Source organism: Aethalodelphis obliquidens, unplaced genomic scaffold, assembly GCF_003676395.1.
Source record: "Aethalodelphis obliquidens isolate GAN/ISIS:26980383/991018 unplaced genomic scaffold, ASM367639v1 scaffold39, whole genome shotgun sequence".
NCBI classification, from domain to species: Eukaryota; Metazoa; Chordata; class Mammalia; order Artiodactyla; family Delphinidae; genus Aethalodelphis; species Aethalodelphis obliquidens.
In genome coordinates, this window is record NW_020837983.1 from 1,145,361 (window position 1) to 1,160,275 (window position 14,915).

The window sequence follows — 14,915 nt, forward strand, 5'->3', positions numbered from 1 at the left end:
TCACCCACCATTGAGCAGGCACCAGCCCCAGGATCCCCTGGGACTTAGACCCACCCACCAACAAGCCTACACATCAACTCTGGTACCCTCAGGACCCAGAATTCAGAGACCCTGGAACCCGAGTCTGCCCACCAGTGAGCTGGAATTAGGATTGGTATGCTCAAGGCCTCATTGCAGCCCACTAGTAAGCTGACTCCAACCCTTTAGGCCTCAGCTCTGAGACACCAGCTCTGAGACACCTTGAACCCCTCAGCCAGCTGCCCTGGGATCCAGCCTCACTCATGAGCAGGCTGACACCAGCTTTGGGACATCCTGGACCCTGCAGCAAGCCATGTCTGGAACTTGCCTCATACACGAGTAGGGCAAGACTAGATCTGGCACCTGTGGCCCTACAGCCACCCACCTCAGCACCAAGATCCACCTGCCACTGGTCCAGCACTAGCCCCAGGAATCCCAGGACACTGTGGTCAGCCATGTCATGACCAGCCCTTGCCCACAAGTAGTTGGCATCCTCTGCCCAAGGCAAGGCCTGGCAATCAACCAGACAGGGGCTAGCCACACCAACTAGATCAGCCACAGTAGTCAGTCAGCCAAAATGGAAGGACCCGCACAACACAAAAAGGGGGCACTCCTAAAGCATGTAGCTCTGGTGACCATAGAGGAGTGCACCACAGGTACACATAGGACATCTCCTACAAAAGGACACCTCTTCAAAGTCAAGAAATGTAACAAACCTCCCAAATACTTAGAAATAAAAACAGCAAATTGGGCAAAATGAGGTGATAGAGGAATTAGTCCCAAATGAAGGACCAAGATAAAACTCCAGAAGAAGAACTAAGTGAAGTGGAGGTTAGTGATGTATCTGATAAAGAGTTCAAGTTAATTATCATAGAGATGTTCAAAGAACCTGAGAGAAGAGTTTGGATAAACAAAACAGAGGGAAATGTCAGAAGTCAGAAGTTTTTACGAAGAGATAGAAATGTCAGAAGTTTTTACAAAGAGATAGAAAATGTAAAGAAGAACCAAACAGAGATGAAGTATACAAAACTGAAATTAAAAATGCACTAGAAGGAATTAAAAATGCACTAGAAGGAATCAACAATAAATTGGATACTACAGAGGAACAAATCAGCAAGCTGGAAGACAGAGTAGTGAAATCACTCAAGCTGAATGGAAGAAAGGAAAAAAAAAGAAATAGAACTATTTATGAGACCACTGGGACTACATCAAGTGTACTAATATTTGAATTATAGGGGTCCCAGAAGACAATAGAGAGAGAGAAAGAGAAAAGAAATAGAACTATTTATGAGACCGCTGGGACTACATCAAGTGTACTAATATTTGCATTATAGGGGTCCCAGAAGACAATAGAGAGAGAGAAAGAGAAACAGGCAGAGAACATAGTTGAACACAGTACTGACACCTTCCCTAATTTGGGAAAGGAAACAGTAATTCAGGTCCAGGAATGACTGAAAGTTCCAAACAGGTTCAACCCAAAGTGACACACTGAGAAGCATTATAATAAAATGGCAAAAATTAAAGATGAAGAGACAATATTAAAAGCAGTAAGGGAAAAGCAACAAATTACATATAAGGGAACTCCCATAGGCTATCAGCTTACTTATCAGCAGAAACTCTTCTGGCCAGGAAAAGTGACATGATACATTTAAAGTGATGAAAGGGGAAAACCTGTAAACAAGAATACTCTATACAGCAAAGCTTTCATTCAGATTTGAAGAAGAGATCAAAAGTTTTACAACAAGAAAAAGCTAAAAGACAGCATCACCACCAAGCCAGCTTCACAAGAAATGTTAAAGGGACTTTTCTAAGCAGAAAAGAAAAAGCCACAACTAGAAATATGAAAATTATGAAAGGAGAAATCTCATTAGTAAAGGGAAATATGTAGTAAGATAATAAATCAACCACATATAAAGCTAGTAGGAAGGTTAATGGATAAAAGTAGTAAAATCATCTATATCCACAATAGTTAGGGGATATAAAATACAAAAATGTAAAATATGATGTCAAAAACATTAAATGCGGGCATGGGAGTAAAAATGCAGAGTTGTTAAAATGGGTTTGAACTTAAAAGATTAACAACTTTTAATAGTCACGGATATATATATATATATATATATGACTATTTAAAGTCACGGATATATATATATATATATATATATATACACTGATATATTTATATATATATATATAGGTGACTTTAAATAGTCATATATATATATATATATATATAAAACTCATGGTAACCACAAGCCAAAAATCTATAATAGATGTACACACAACAAAAGAGAAAGGAATACAAACATAACATTAAAGATCAAATCACAAGGGAAGTCATCAAATCATAAGGGAAGGGAGCAAAAAAAAGAAGTAAGGAACAAAAAAGAACTTTAAAAATCCCAAAACAATTGACAAAATGGCAATAAGTACACACCGATTGATAATCTCTTTAAATGTCAATAACTAAGTGCTCCAATCAAAAGGCATAGAATGGCTGCTTGGAAACCAAAACAAGATCCATAGGTATGCTGCCTATAAGAGACTCACTTTAGATCTAAAGACACAGACAGACTGAAAATGAGGGGATGGAAAAAAGATATTCCATGCAAAAGAAAATGCAAAAAAACCTAGGGTAGCAATACTTATATTAGACAAAGTATGCTTCAAAACAAAGACTGTAAAAAGAGAAAAAGGACATTACATAATGATCAAGGGATCAATCCCAGAAGAAGATATAACAAAAGTAAATATATATAAACCCAACGTAGGACACCTAAATATGTAAAGCAAATATTAACAGACATAAAGGGAGAAATTGATGATAACACAATAATACTAAGGGATGACTTAAACACCCTATTTACATCAATGGACAGATTATCCAAACAGAAAATCAATAAGGAAACACTGACCTTAAACAACACCTTAGACAAGATGGATTTAACAGATGTATATATGGGACATTCCATCCAAAAGCAGCAGATTACACATTCTTTTCAAGGGCACATGGAACATTCTCCAGGATAGATCACATGCTAGGCCACAAAATAAGTCTCAGTAAATTTAGGAAGACTGAAATAATATTAAGCAACTTTTCAACCACAATGCTATGAGACTAGAAATCAAGAAAAAAAAGTGCAAATAAACACAAACACATAGAGGCTAAAGAATATGCCTATAAAAAAACAATGGGTTGCTGGAAAAATCAAAGAAGAAATCAAAAAATAAATGGAGACAAATTAAAATGGAAACACAATGATCAAAAATCTATGGGATGCAGCAGCAGCAGTTCTAAGAGGAAGTTTATAGCAATACAAGCTTACCTGAGGGAACAAGAAAAATCTCACATAAATAACCTTACCTTACACCTAAAGGACTAGGAAAGGAAGAAAAGACAAAACCTGAATTTATTAGAAGGAAAGAAATCATAAAGATCAGAGAGGAAATAAATAAAACTGAGACTTAAAAACAGTAAAAAAAAAAAACAAAACACCAAAAACAAAAGACCAATGAAAGCAAGAGCAGGTTCTTTGAAAAGATAAACAAAATTGATAAACCTTTATCAAGACTCATCAAGGAAAAGAGAGAGGACCCAAATCATTAAAATCAGAAATAAAACAGAAGTTATAACCAACACCAGAGAAATACAAAGGATCATAAGAGGTTACCATGAACAATTATATGCCAATAAAATGGACAATGTAGAAGAAATGAACATATTCAGAAGAAACAGAAAATATGAACAGACCAAATACCAGGAATGAAATTGAGACAGTAATAAAACTGCCCCCAAGAAACAAAAGTCCAGGAGCAGTTATCCTCACAGATGAATTCTACCAAATATTTAGAAAAGAGTTACCACCTATTCTTCTCAAGATATTCCAAAAAATTGCAGAGGAAGGGACACTTTCAAACTCATTCTGTGAGGCCAGCATCACCCTGATACCAAAACCTGAAAAGATATCACACACAAAAAGAAAACTTCAGGCCAATATGAACATAAATGTAAAAATCCTCAATAAAATGTTAGCAAACAAATTGAGCAATACATGAAAGGAATCATGAGCCATGATCAAGTAATATATTTATCTCAAGGATGCAAGGATGCTTCAATATCTGCAAAACAATCTATGTCATACATTATATTAAGAAACTAAAGAATAAAATTCATATAATCATCTCAATAACTGCAGAAAAGTTTTTGACAAAATTCAACATCCATTTATGATAAAAACTCTCCAGAAAGTGGATATAGAGGGAACATTTCTCAACAAAACAAAGGCCGTATATGACAACCCACATCATACTCAAAACAAAGGCCATATATTACAACCTACATCATACTCAATGGGGAGAAGCTGAAAGCATTTCCTCTAAGATCAGGAGCAAGACAAGGATGCCCACTCTCACGACTTCTGTTTAACGTAGTATTGGAAGTCCTAGTCACAGAAATCAGACTAAAAAAAGAAATAAAAGGAATGCATACTGAAAAGGAAGAAGTAAAACTGTCAATATTTGAAGATGATATGACACTATACATAAGAAATCCTAAAGACACCACCAAAAAGCTACCAGAACTCAACAATGAATTTGGTAAGGTTTCAGGTTACAAAACGAATATACAGAAATCTGTTGCATTGCTATACACTAAAAACATAGTATCAGAATATAAATTATGAAAACAATTCCCTTTATGGTTCCATCAAAAAGAGTAAAATGCCTAGGAATAAATCTAACTAAGGAGGTACAAGACCTGTACTTCAAAAACTGACGAAAGTAATTGAAGATGAGACAAACAGATGGATAGACATTTCTCCAAAAAAGATATACAGATTGCCAACAAACACATGAAAGGATGCTCAACATCACTAATCATTGGATAAATGCAAATAAAAACCACAATGGGGTATCACCTCACACCAGTCAGAATGTCCATCATCAAAAATCTACAAACAATCAATGCTGGAGAGGGTGTGGAGAAGAGGGAACCTTCTTGTACTGTTGGTGGGAATGTAAATTGATAAAGCCACTATGGAAAACAGTATGGAGGTTCTTTAACAAACTAAAAATAGAACTACCATACGACCCAGCAATCCCACTACTGGGCATATACCCTGAGAAAACCATAATTCAATATTCATAGAAGCATTCATAGAAGCATTATTAGAAGCATTCGTAGAAGCATTATTTACAATAGCCAAGATATGGAAGCAAACTAAGTGTCCATCAACAGATGAATGGATAAAGAAGAAGTGATATATATATATATATATATATATATATATATATATACACACATACACACACATATGTATGTATACAATGGAGTATGACTCAGCCATAAAAAAGAATGAAATATTGCCATTTGCAACAACATGGATGGACCTGGAGTGAAATAAGTCAGAAAGAGAAAGACAAATACTAAATATTATCACTTGTATGTGGAATATAAAAAATTAAACATGGGATATATGTTTATGTATAGCTGATTCACTTTGTTATACAGCAGAAACTAACACACCATTTAAAAGCAATTATACTCCAATAAAGATGTTTAAAGAAAATTAAACCATAGATTGTTCTTTCCATTTTTCATTTAGAAAACAGTATTAAGCCCAAAATATCCTTTTATGGGACTTTGTTGTGATAGCTGCCTTAAATTCTTTTAGGAGCAACCTAGAATGGAAAGATGTTAACTACTTTGCAAATTAAAATATAAACATAAACTTTGTTTACATATTTATAATATTTTATTGTAAAAGCACTCATTTTTAGTAGCCACTTCTTTGTGGCAATGCTACTGCTTCTTTTTGCATCATAATTTATTTGGTGGGCTTTGAGAGGAGCTTCACTGAAGACGGCAGGTGGAGAAGTGAATTCTAATGTAAAGTACTACCCCCTTATAATTTAGGTCTTATCTTCCTAACATTCAAAGCTAAAACAAGGCTTTATAGTCTTAAATTCAATCACATTCTTCTATCAGGAAATATTAAAAACTATTACTTCAGCAAATGTCTGTGAAAATATTTTGAGCAAGCTGCCATAAGGATACACAAGGATACCAGGATGTTTGTGCAGGGGCTCACACCACAACTTACTCCTTCTTGCCTTTGCATAATAACATATATAACAGCAACAATAATAGCAGCAGAACTTACATAATGTTTATCCTGCTGTTAGATAGAGATGTGTGTGTGTATACACAGACATATTAAAAATACTAGGGGGCTTCCCTGGTGGAAGTGGTTGAGAGTCTGCCTGCCGATGCAGGGGACCCGGGTTCGTGCCCCGGTCTGGGAAGATCCCACATGCCGCGGAGCGGCTGGGCCTATGAGCCATGGCCGCTGAGCCTGCGCGTCCGGAGCCTGTGCTCCGCAACGGGGAGGCCACAGCAGTGAGAGGCCCGCATACCGCAAAATAAATAAATAAATAAAAATAAAAAAATAAAAATACTACATACATAGTACATGTATGTTTGTGTGTGTATATATACACATATGTATGTATGCATATGTGTATATATACACAATCCTCACAGTGAGGCTTGTGATATTATTATGCCCATTTAAAAATAAGAAAAGTGAGACCAGAGATGTTAAGTAATTTGACCAAAATCAGCGGGCTCCAGAGTTTGTACTCTTCACTCCTATGCCATGAACATAGTGTCCACTCAGGTTAGTCCCTAGGGAAGGAGATACCAGCTACCTTGCTCTTCTACTTCTTTTTGATTAATAATTTATCCCTTGCTGTGTTCATGGCTATGATTTCCCTGGCTCCTGCCACTGCCCCAGAAGTAAGTTTAGAATTGTTTCTTGGTGCTTTCCTTTTTCTAAAAGAAAAATCAGCTACATTATGTGGTGGTAAAAATGGCTCAGCAGGATCTGTTCTTTTGAATATCAAAGGCCAGTGTAGGCAACAACATAAAAAAAATAGACATAAAAATGAACCCACTGGGATACATGGATCTATGGAAATCAATAACTTAGAAAGAACTCATGTGAATCTATCTATATACATAAATATAAATATAAATATATATATATATTTAAATGTGGTGATTAGCCAGTGACACCGTGTTCTTCCTTCAGGGTAAAAGAAAAGCTCTGAGACACCAAAGCATTCCTGCTCTGTCTAGAGTTTAATATATTGCCCTCATGGTTTTCCCCTCAAGGCTTATTAGAAGAAGATAACCAGTGGATGACCCAGATAAACAGACTCCAGAAATTAATTGATAGACTGGAAAAGAAGGTGAGTACTTCCTTTTCTTTCTTCTCCCTCTTAGTTTTCAGTAGATTATGACTCATTATTCCTTATTCCCCCAATATTCATGTCTGCCTGGATAGAATAGCAACCAGGATCTCCATTATACTGCTTGATAGTTATTTGGGATTTTTGTTAAAGCAAATATAATGTTAATTCTCATTCCCCCCATGCCAATCCCTAATTATAGTTAAAATAGTATATAGGGTTTAAAGTTAAATAAATCTACTGCATTGTCTGACTTTTAGGTTATCAATCATGTAAGGTAGCAGTGTGCTTGAATGATGCAAATGGCAGCTCTTGGGAATGACCTGGTTGATGTCTTGGGAATGTTTCAAAGTGATTCAGGGAAATGGCTGTGTGGTACACTAAAAGATGATATTGTACACTCAACTTCTAGAAATTAGCATCTTAACTGATGATTTTTAGCATGAAAACTACCAAGTTAGCAAGCAAGTTAAGATATGATGAAGAGTTCTTCAGAACTATATTTTATGTTTCCAGTTATTGTATTTTTATTGACTAATTCAATTAACACCAAGTAGTCCTGATATTATAGTTATATTCCTCTTAAGCAGCTTTAATGGAAGAAGCTGCTTTTGTTAATCAGTAAGAATATGTGTTTTCTGTGCATGCCAAGCACGAAAGAAGGAACCTTTATGCTTGAGAGAGAGTTTCTGACTTTGAAGGACCCAGAGTCTACCCGTAAAAATATTCTATATTCATAAAATGAGTTGACAGATTTTTAAAAGTATGCAGTTGCACAAAACCAAGCTCATTGTTAATGCTCAGTAAATACTTAGTGACTGACTGAGACATGCCAAAGGAATGGAGCATATACTAAAATTTACAGTTGCTAACCTGAAGGAATGATCACTGCAAGCTGGGAAGGACCACTTGTGTCAGGAAGGGCTTAAGGGGCCTTTAGAAATGATGACAATTAGGAATTTTGAGTGCAAGTAACAGAAATTACCTCTTTAATAAAAAAGAAATCTCTAGAAGGAAATGGGAGTGTTCACGAATCAACAGACAGTCTAGAGATCTAGACTTAGGAAGTCAGTAGACAAGATAAGTCTAGAGATGTAGGTAAGCAAGAAATACTCACCAGTCTCTCAGGTTGTCTCCACTGTAATAAATGAGTTTCAACAATATCCAGTCTATGGACATTCTGCTCAAGATTCCACTTTCCAGGAGGGAGAGTCTGGTTTGTCTTGTTACGGTTGCACGCAGGTCTCTTAGATAAGGAAGGAGAGAAAACCTTGGTTAACAGTCAAGTATTAAAATGAGATGAGATCATTCACTGAAGGAAATTGTATTGTCACTAAAATCAGAATAAATGTTAGTCAGCTAACAAACTAATAAGTATTTGCTATGGGAAAATAATTTTTTAGTAAACAGAGAGCAGTTGGAGAGGGCATTCAGGTAAGGTGATGGCATGAGCAAAGGTTAAGTAGACCAACCTGGTTAGAGTCTTCCATTTAGGGACATAGTGACAAATAAGATTATATGAAAGGGTGGGGCTGAATTATGGATGGCCTTAAATAACAGACTAAGGAATTTGGACTTGATCTTGGAGACAACAGGAGGCATTTATTATTTTTCAACAGATAAGTGACATAATAAAAAAGATCCTTTAGATAGAAAATTGGACAGCAAGAATATGAAATGGATTCAAACAAGAAGATTCAAAGTCAGAGCTACCAAAGCCAGCTATAACAGTGACATTAAAGGGCAGGCTGTATACCTGAGCCCACTGGGATCAAGTATAGTAAAAGATGGGCCTGGACTAAGTGACTAAAAAGAAAATGGCAGATTTGAAAGACTTGAGGTGAAATTAACAGGACCGTTGAATGGGTATGATGTGTAAAAGGGTAGTTTCAAATAGGAGTCTGAGGATTTGAGCCCAAGTGTCTGAGACAATTATACCACTAACAGACAAGGGAGAGACAGTGAGAGATAATTGGTGAGGTAAAGTGAGGAGGTGAACTGGTTTATTAAATTTCAAGATATAATAGGACATCTAAGTAGAAATATCCAGTTAGATTAGTATTTAAGAAGCCAGGACAACAGATTGAGATCTTGAGAGCCATCTCCCAGAGGTGAAACCTCATGTCCTAAGGATGGGTAAGGTCTCTGAAATGGAGATTCTGTACAAAGAAGAACCACGTCTAGAGGAAACAACTTTGGAGAGTTCCAGTCCCTCTGCCACCACATCACTGTTCACTAAATTTAAATTGACCACTTATGGGGACAAATAACGTAAACTAAGAGTTTGCTGCAAGACAACTTTCCTCCTTTCTAATTTCATTAATTGATGTGTGAATTGAGATTAAAATGCTTGATAATAAAAATAGTGGCCATACAAATTAGTTTTCCAATGGTGGAAGTCTTGGAAATGCAGGACCCTATTTAAAAACCAAATCTTGTTAAAACATAAAGATTCAGTTGTTAAATAAGTTTGGATTCATTTAAAGAATACAAATACCTCTTTTTAAAATGGTTTGGAAGTCCTTGGCAAAGCTCTTTCTTCTGGTGTCATAAATGTATGTCATTCTTTTTAAAGGGGTAGCTCAAACACAGGTCATGGCTTTTTTTCCAACTTAAAATCAAAGTATTGTCATGTCTCCTTCTTTTCTAGGCTTTTTGCTCCCTTCATTCCTATGAAAGCATTTCATTATGAGAACAGTGGCTGAGAGGTTTGCTGAAAGTACAATGTGATGGTCTTAAACATGGGGCTCCAGCTGTGTGGGGCTCAGCATGATCTGTCTTAATGAAAGGAGAAGCAGTGCAAGTTGGGTTTTTTTCTACAACTTGTTCTGTACTATGCTGAATTAGGTTTTTAGAGGAAAAACTTCCAATTGACAAACAGAAGCTAAGTGCATATTATATTTTACTGATGGCTGTCTTGTCTTCTCAGTTGTTAGCACTAGGTTTGATCTCCACATTAAAAGGGAATGTACTTACAGTGGAAGCCATACTGTCTTTTTTCACCACTAAGTATCTATGATAAATCTTTCCTGCACTGTAAACCAAGCCCAATACCATTTATGTGGGGGAAAAAATTTCTACAAGTCTCTTCAGACATTCCTTTTTTCCACTTCAGCCTCTCTGAGTATTTATGGGATATATTGAGATTATATCTCATGTTTTGCTTGAACTCTGCAGAAACCAGTGTTCAATGCTTAAACAAAACAACAACAAAGTCCCTTTAATCTTCATGAAGTCTTAAGTGTACCATCAGATCACAGGATATCCATATTTAAAGGGATATAATTAAGGATGTCACACTCATACAACTTGTTTTAAGTTTTTTACCTTAGATTAAAGAAAGTAGAACTGAAAAGTGTGCCTGAGTTGTTATTAGGGAAACAGCAGTCAAAGAGATCACTATTGTTACAGTTTCTATATGCAGAGTACTTTTAAAGATTCAATTCACATCTATATGCATTATATGTTTGTCTTCACAGAAGAGCTAGGATTTAAATGGGCATTCATTCAGCCACTTGTTTATTCAACTAACATTTTTTGAGTACCCACTTTATGCAAGGTACTATTCTGACAGTGAGAATATAGCAGTGATCAAAACAGGTAAGGTCCTTGGTCTCTGGAGAGACAGACAAACCCCAAGTAAACAAATTCATGAAATGAAGTAATTTCGGATAGTGTAAAGTACTATGAAGAAAATGTAGGACAATGTGATGAAGATGGAGGGTTGGATACTTAAAGTGAGTAATCTGAGAAGGTCACTTTAAGGATGTGATATTTGAGTTGAAGTTAGAAAAATAAGGAAGAGCCAACTAGAGGAAAACCTAGGGATAGAGAATATAAGGCAGTGGAAATAGTAAAAGTGAATTGCAGAGAAGTTAAATAACTTGCATAAAGTTCATCCACAAGAGAACTGCATAGCTAGAGCTATGTAGCTCTGTTATTAACAGGCTTATACTATTTCAGGCAGTCTGGATTTCTATAACTTTCTATTTATTTCTTATCTATTTGAAGGAATTATTGTGCATAATCCTCACTTGTTTTCCAGTCTTGAGAAATAATTGACATACATCACTATTTAAATTTAAAGCATACAGCATGATGGCTTTATTTACATATAAGGTGAAATAATTACCACAATACGTTCGTTAACATCCATCTTCTCATACAGGTACAATAAAAAGGAAAGGAAGAAAAAAAGAAGGGAAAAATGTTTATCTTCTTAGGATTTACTCTTTTAACTTTCCTACATGCCATACAGCAGTGTTAACTATAGTCATCATGTTGTAACATTACATCGTTAATACTTATTTATCTTATAGCTGGAAGAAGTTTGTACCTTTTGACTATCTTCATCCTATTCCCCTCCTCCCACTCTCTACCTCTGGTAACCAAAAATCTGATCTCTTTTTCTATGAGTTTGGGGTTTTTGTTTTTATTTTTTTTAGATTCCACATATAAATTAAATCATACAGTACAGTATTTGTCTTTCTCTGTCTTATTTCTCTTAGCAAAATATCTTCAAGGCTCATCCCTGTGGTCACAAATGGTAGGATTTCCTTGTTTTTTGTGGCTGAATAATATTCCATTATATATGTATGTATGTGTATATATATATATATATATATATATATATATATATATATCACATGTTCTTTATCCATTCACCCATCGATGGACAATTAGGTTGTTTCCATGTCTTGGCCTCTATAAATAATGCTGGTATGAACATAGGGGTGCAGATATCTTTTCGACGTAGTGTTTTCATTACCTTTGAATATACTTCAGAAATGGAATTGCTAGATCATATGGTAGTTCAGTATTTGATTTTTTGAGGAACGTGAGAAAGCCATACTGCTTTCCATAGTGGATGCACCAATTTACAATCTACCAACAATGCACAAGCATTCCCTTTTTCCACATTCTTGCCATCATGTTATCTCTTGTTTTTTTTTATGATGGTCATTCGAATAGACATGAGTGATATCGCAGTGTGGTTTTACTTTGCTTTTCCTTAATGAGTAGTGATGTTGATCATCTTTTCATGTACATGTTGACCTTTCATATATCTTCTTTGGAGAAATGTCTATTCAGGTCCTTTGCCCACTTTTTTTTTTTTTTTTGCTATTGAATTATATGAGTTCTTTATGTATTTTGAATGTTAACCCTTATCAGATATATGGTTTTCAAATATTTTGTTCCCATTCCAAAGTTTGTCTTTTCACTTTATTGATTTATTTTCCTGTTGTTGTTGTTTACTGTGCAGAAGCTTTTTAGTTTGATGTAATCCCACTTGTTTATTTTTTATTTATTTGTTTGTGCTTCAGGTGACATATCCAAAAATCATTACCAAGAATCATGTCAGGGAGCTTTATTACTATGTTGTCTTCTAGGAGTTTCATGGTTTCAGGTCTTACATTTAAATCCTTAGTCCATTTTGAGTTAATTTTGTGAGTGGTGTAAGATATGGGTCCAATTTCATTCTTTTACATGTGAATATCCAACTATCCCAGAATCATTTATTAAAAAGACTTTCTTTTCTCCACTGAGTTTTCTTCCCTATTAAATATTAGTGGATTGTATATGCTTGGTCTTATTTCTGGGCTCTCAATTCTATTCCGTCAGTCTTTTGTGTGTTATTATGCTAGTAGCATATTGTTTGATGGCTTTAGCTTTATAGTATTACTTGAAATCAGGAAGTATGATCTCTCCTGCTCTTTTCTTCTTTCTCAGCATTTCTTTGGCTATTCAGCGTTTTTTGTGGTTCATATAACTTTTAAGAGTGTTTTTTCTACCTCTGTAAAAGATGCCATTGGAATATGGATAGGGATTTTATTGAATCTATAGATGGCTTTTGGTAGTATTGACGTTTTAACAATATTAATTCTTCCAATTCAGGAATACAGAATACCCTTCTACTTATTTGTATTTTTGTATTTTCTTTGATTTCTTTCATCAATGTCTTTCAGTCTTCACAGTAGAGAAATTTCACTTGCTTAGTTAAATGTATTCCTAAGTATTTTTTTATGCTGTTGTAAATAGGATTGATTTCTTTATTTTTTTTCAGAAAATTCACTGTAGGCATATAGAAATGCTACTGATTTTTGTATGTTAATTTCATATCTTGAAACTTTATTGAATTCCTTGATTAGATCTGACAGTTTTTTTTGTTACATCTTTAAGATTTTTGTTTATAAAACCAAGCCATCTGCAAATAGAGATGGTTTTACTTCTTCATTTACTTTTATTTCTCTTTCTTGCCTGATTTCTCTAGGTAGGATTTCTAGTACTATTTTGAATAGGAGTGGTGAGAATTGACACCCTTGTCTTATTACTGATTCTTAGAGGAAAAGTTTCACCCTTTCACCATTAGTATGATGTTGAGGAAGCTGTGGGCTTGTCATATATGACTTTTATTATGTTGAGATATGTTCCTTTTATGACTTTTTGTTAAGGGCTTTTATTATGAATTTATGTTACATTTTATCAAATGATTTTTCCGTGTCTATTGCGATGATTATATGACTTTTTTCTTTCTGTTAAGATGATGTATCACACTGATTTATTTGCATATGTTGAACCATCCTTGCATCCCAGGGATAAATCCCACTTGATCATGATAAATGATTCTTTTAATGTGCTGCTGAATTTGGTTTGCTAGTATTTTCTTGAAATTTTTGCATCTATAATTATCAGGGGTACTGACCTATAGCTGTCATTTCTACTAGTGTCCTTTTTTGGTTTTAGTCTCATGATAATGCTGGCCTCATAAAATAAATTTGGGAGTACTCTCTCCTCTTCTATTTCTGGAAAAATTTGAGAAGCATTGGTGTTAATTCTTCTTTAAATGTTTGGTAAAATTCACGAGTGAAGCCATCTGGTCCTGGACTTTTGTTTGTTGGGAGGTTTTTGATTACTGATTCAATCCCTTTACTAGTAAATGGTCTATTCAGATTTTATATTTCTTCCTAATTCAGTCTTGGTAAATGATATGTTTCTAAGAATTTTTCCATTTATTCTAGGTTGCCCAGTTTGTTAGCATATAGTTGGCTGTTATGATCCTTTGAATTCTGTGGTATCAGTTATAATGTCTGCTTTTTCAATTATAATTTTGTTGATTTGTGTCCTTTCTCTTTTTCCCTTGGTTAGTCTAGCTAAGGGTTTGTCAATTTTTCTTCTTTTCAAAGAACTAACTCTTAGTTTGGATAATCTTTCCAATTGTTTTTCTGTTCTCTATTTCATTTATTTCTGTTCTAATCTTTATTATTTTCTTTCTTCTGTTAACTTTGTGCTCTGATCTTCTTTTTCTAGTTTTTGAAGCTGTAGAGTTAGGTTGTTTATTTGGGATCTTTCTTACTTCTTAAGTAGGTGTTTATTGCTATGAACCTCCCTCTTAGAACTGCTTTTGCTGCATCCCACAGGTTCTGGTGTGTTGCATTTTCACTTTATTGTCTCAAAAATTTTATTTCCTCTTTAACTTCTTCTTTGATCCATTGGTTGTTTAAGACAATGTTGTTTAATTTCCTTGTTTTCATGAATTTTTCAGTTTTCTTCTTCTTATTGATTCCTACTTTCATGCCATTGTGGTCACAAAAGATACTTGGTATGTTTTTTTTTTTTTTTTTTGTGGTACGCAGGCCTCTCACTGTTGT

General features: G+C 34.9%; 1 protein-coding gene across 1 annotated transcript in view; it reads left to right on the forward strand.

The window, feature by feature from the left end:
- The window catches only part of NECAB1 (N-terminal EF-hand calcium binding protein 1), a 256,058-nt gene that overhangs the window by 195,707 nt on the left and 45,436 nt on the right, over window positions 1-14,915 (forward strand). The window contains exon 8 of the mRNA XM_027131376.1: window positions 7,190-7,266. Coding sequence (XP_026987177.1) covers window positions 7,190-7,266 — 77 coding nt within the window. The remainder of the gene's footprint in view (window positions 1-7,189; window positions 7,267-14,915) is intronic.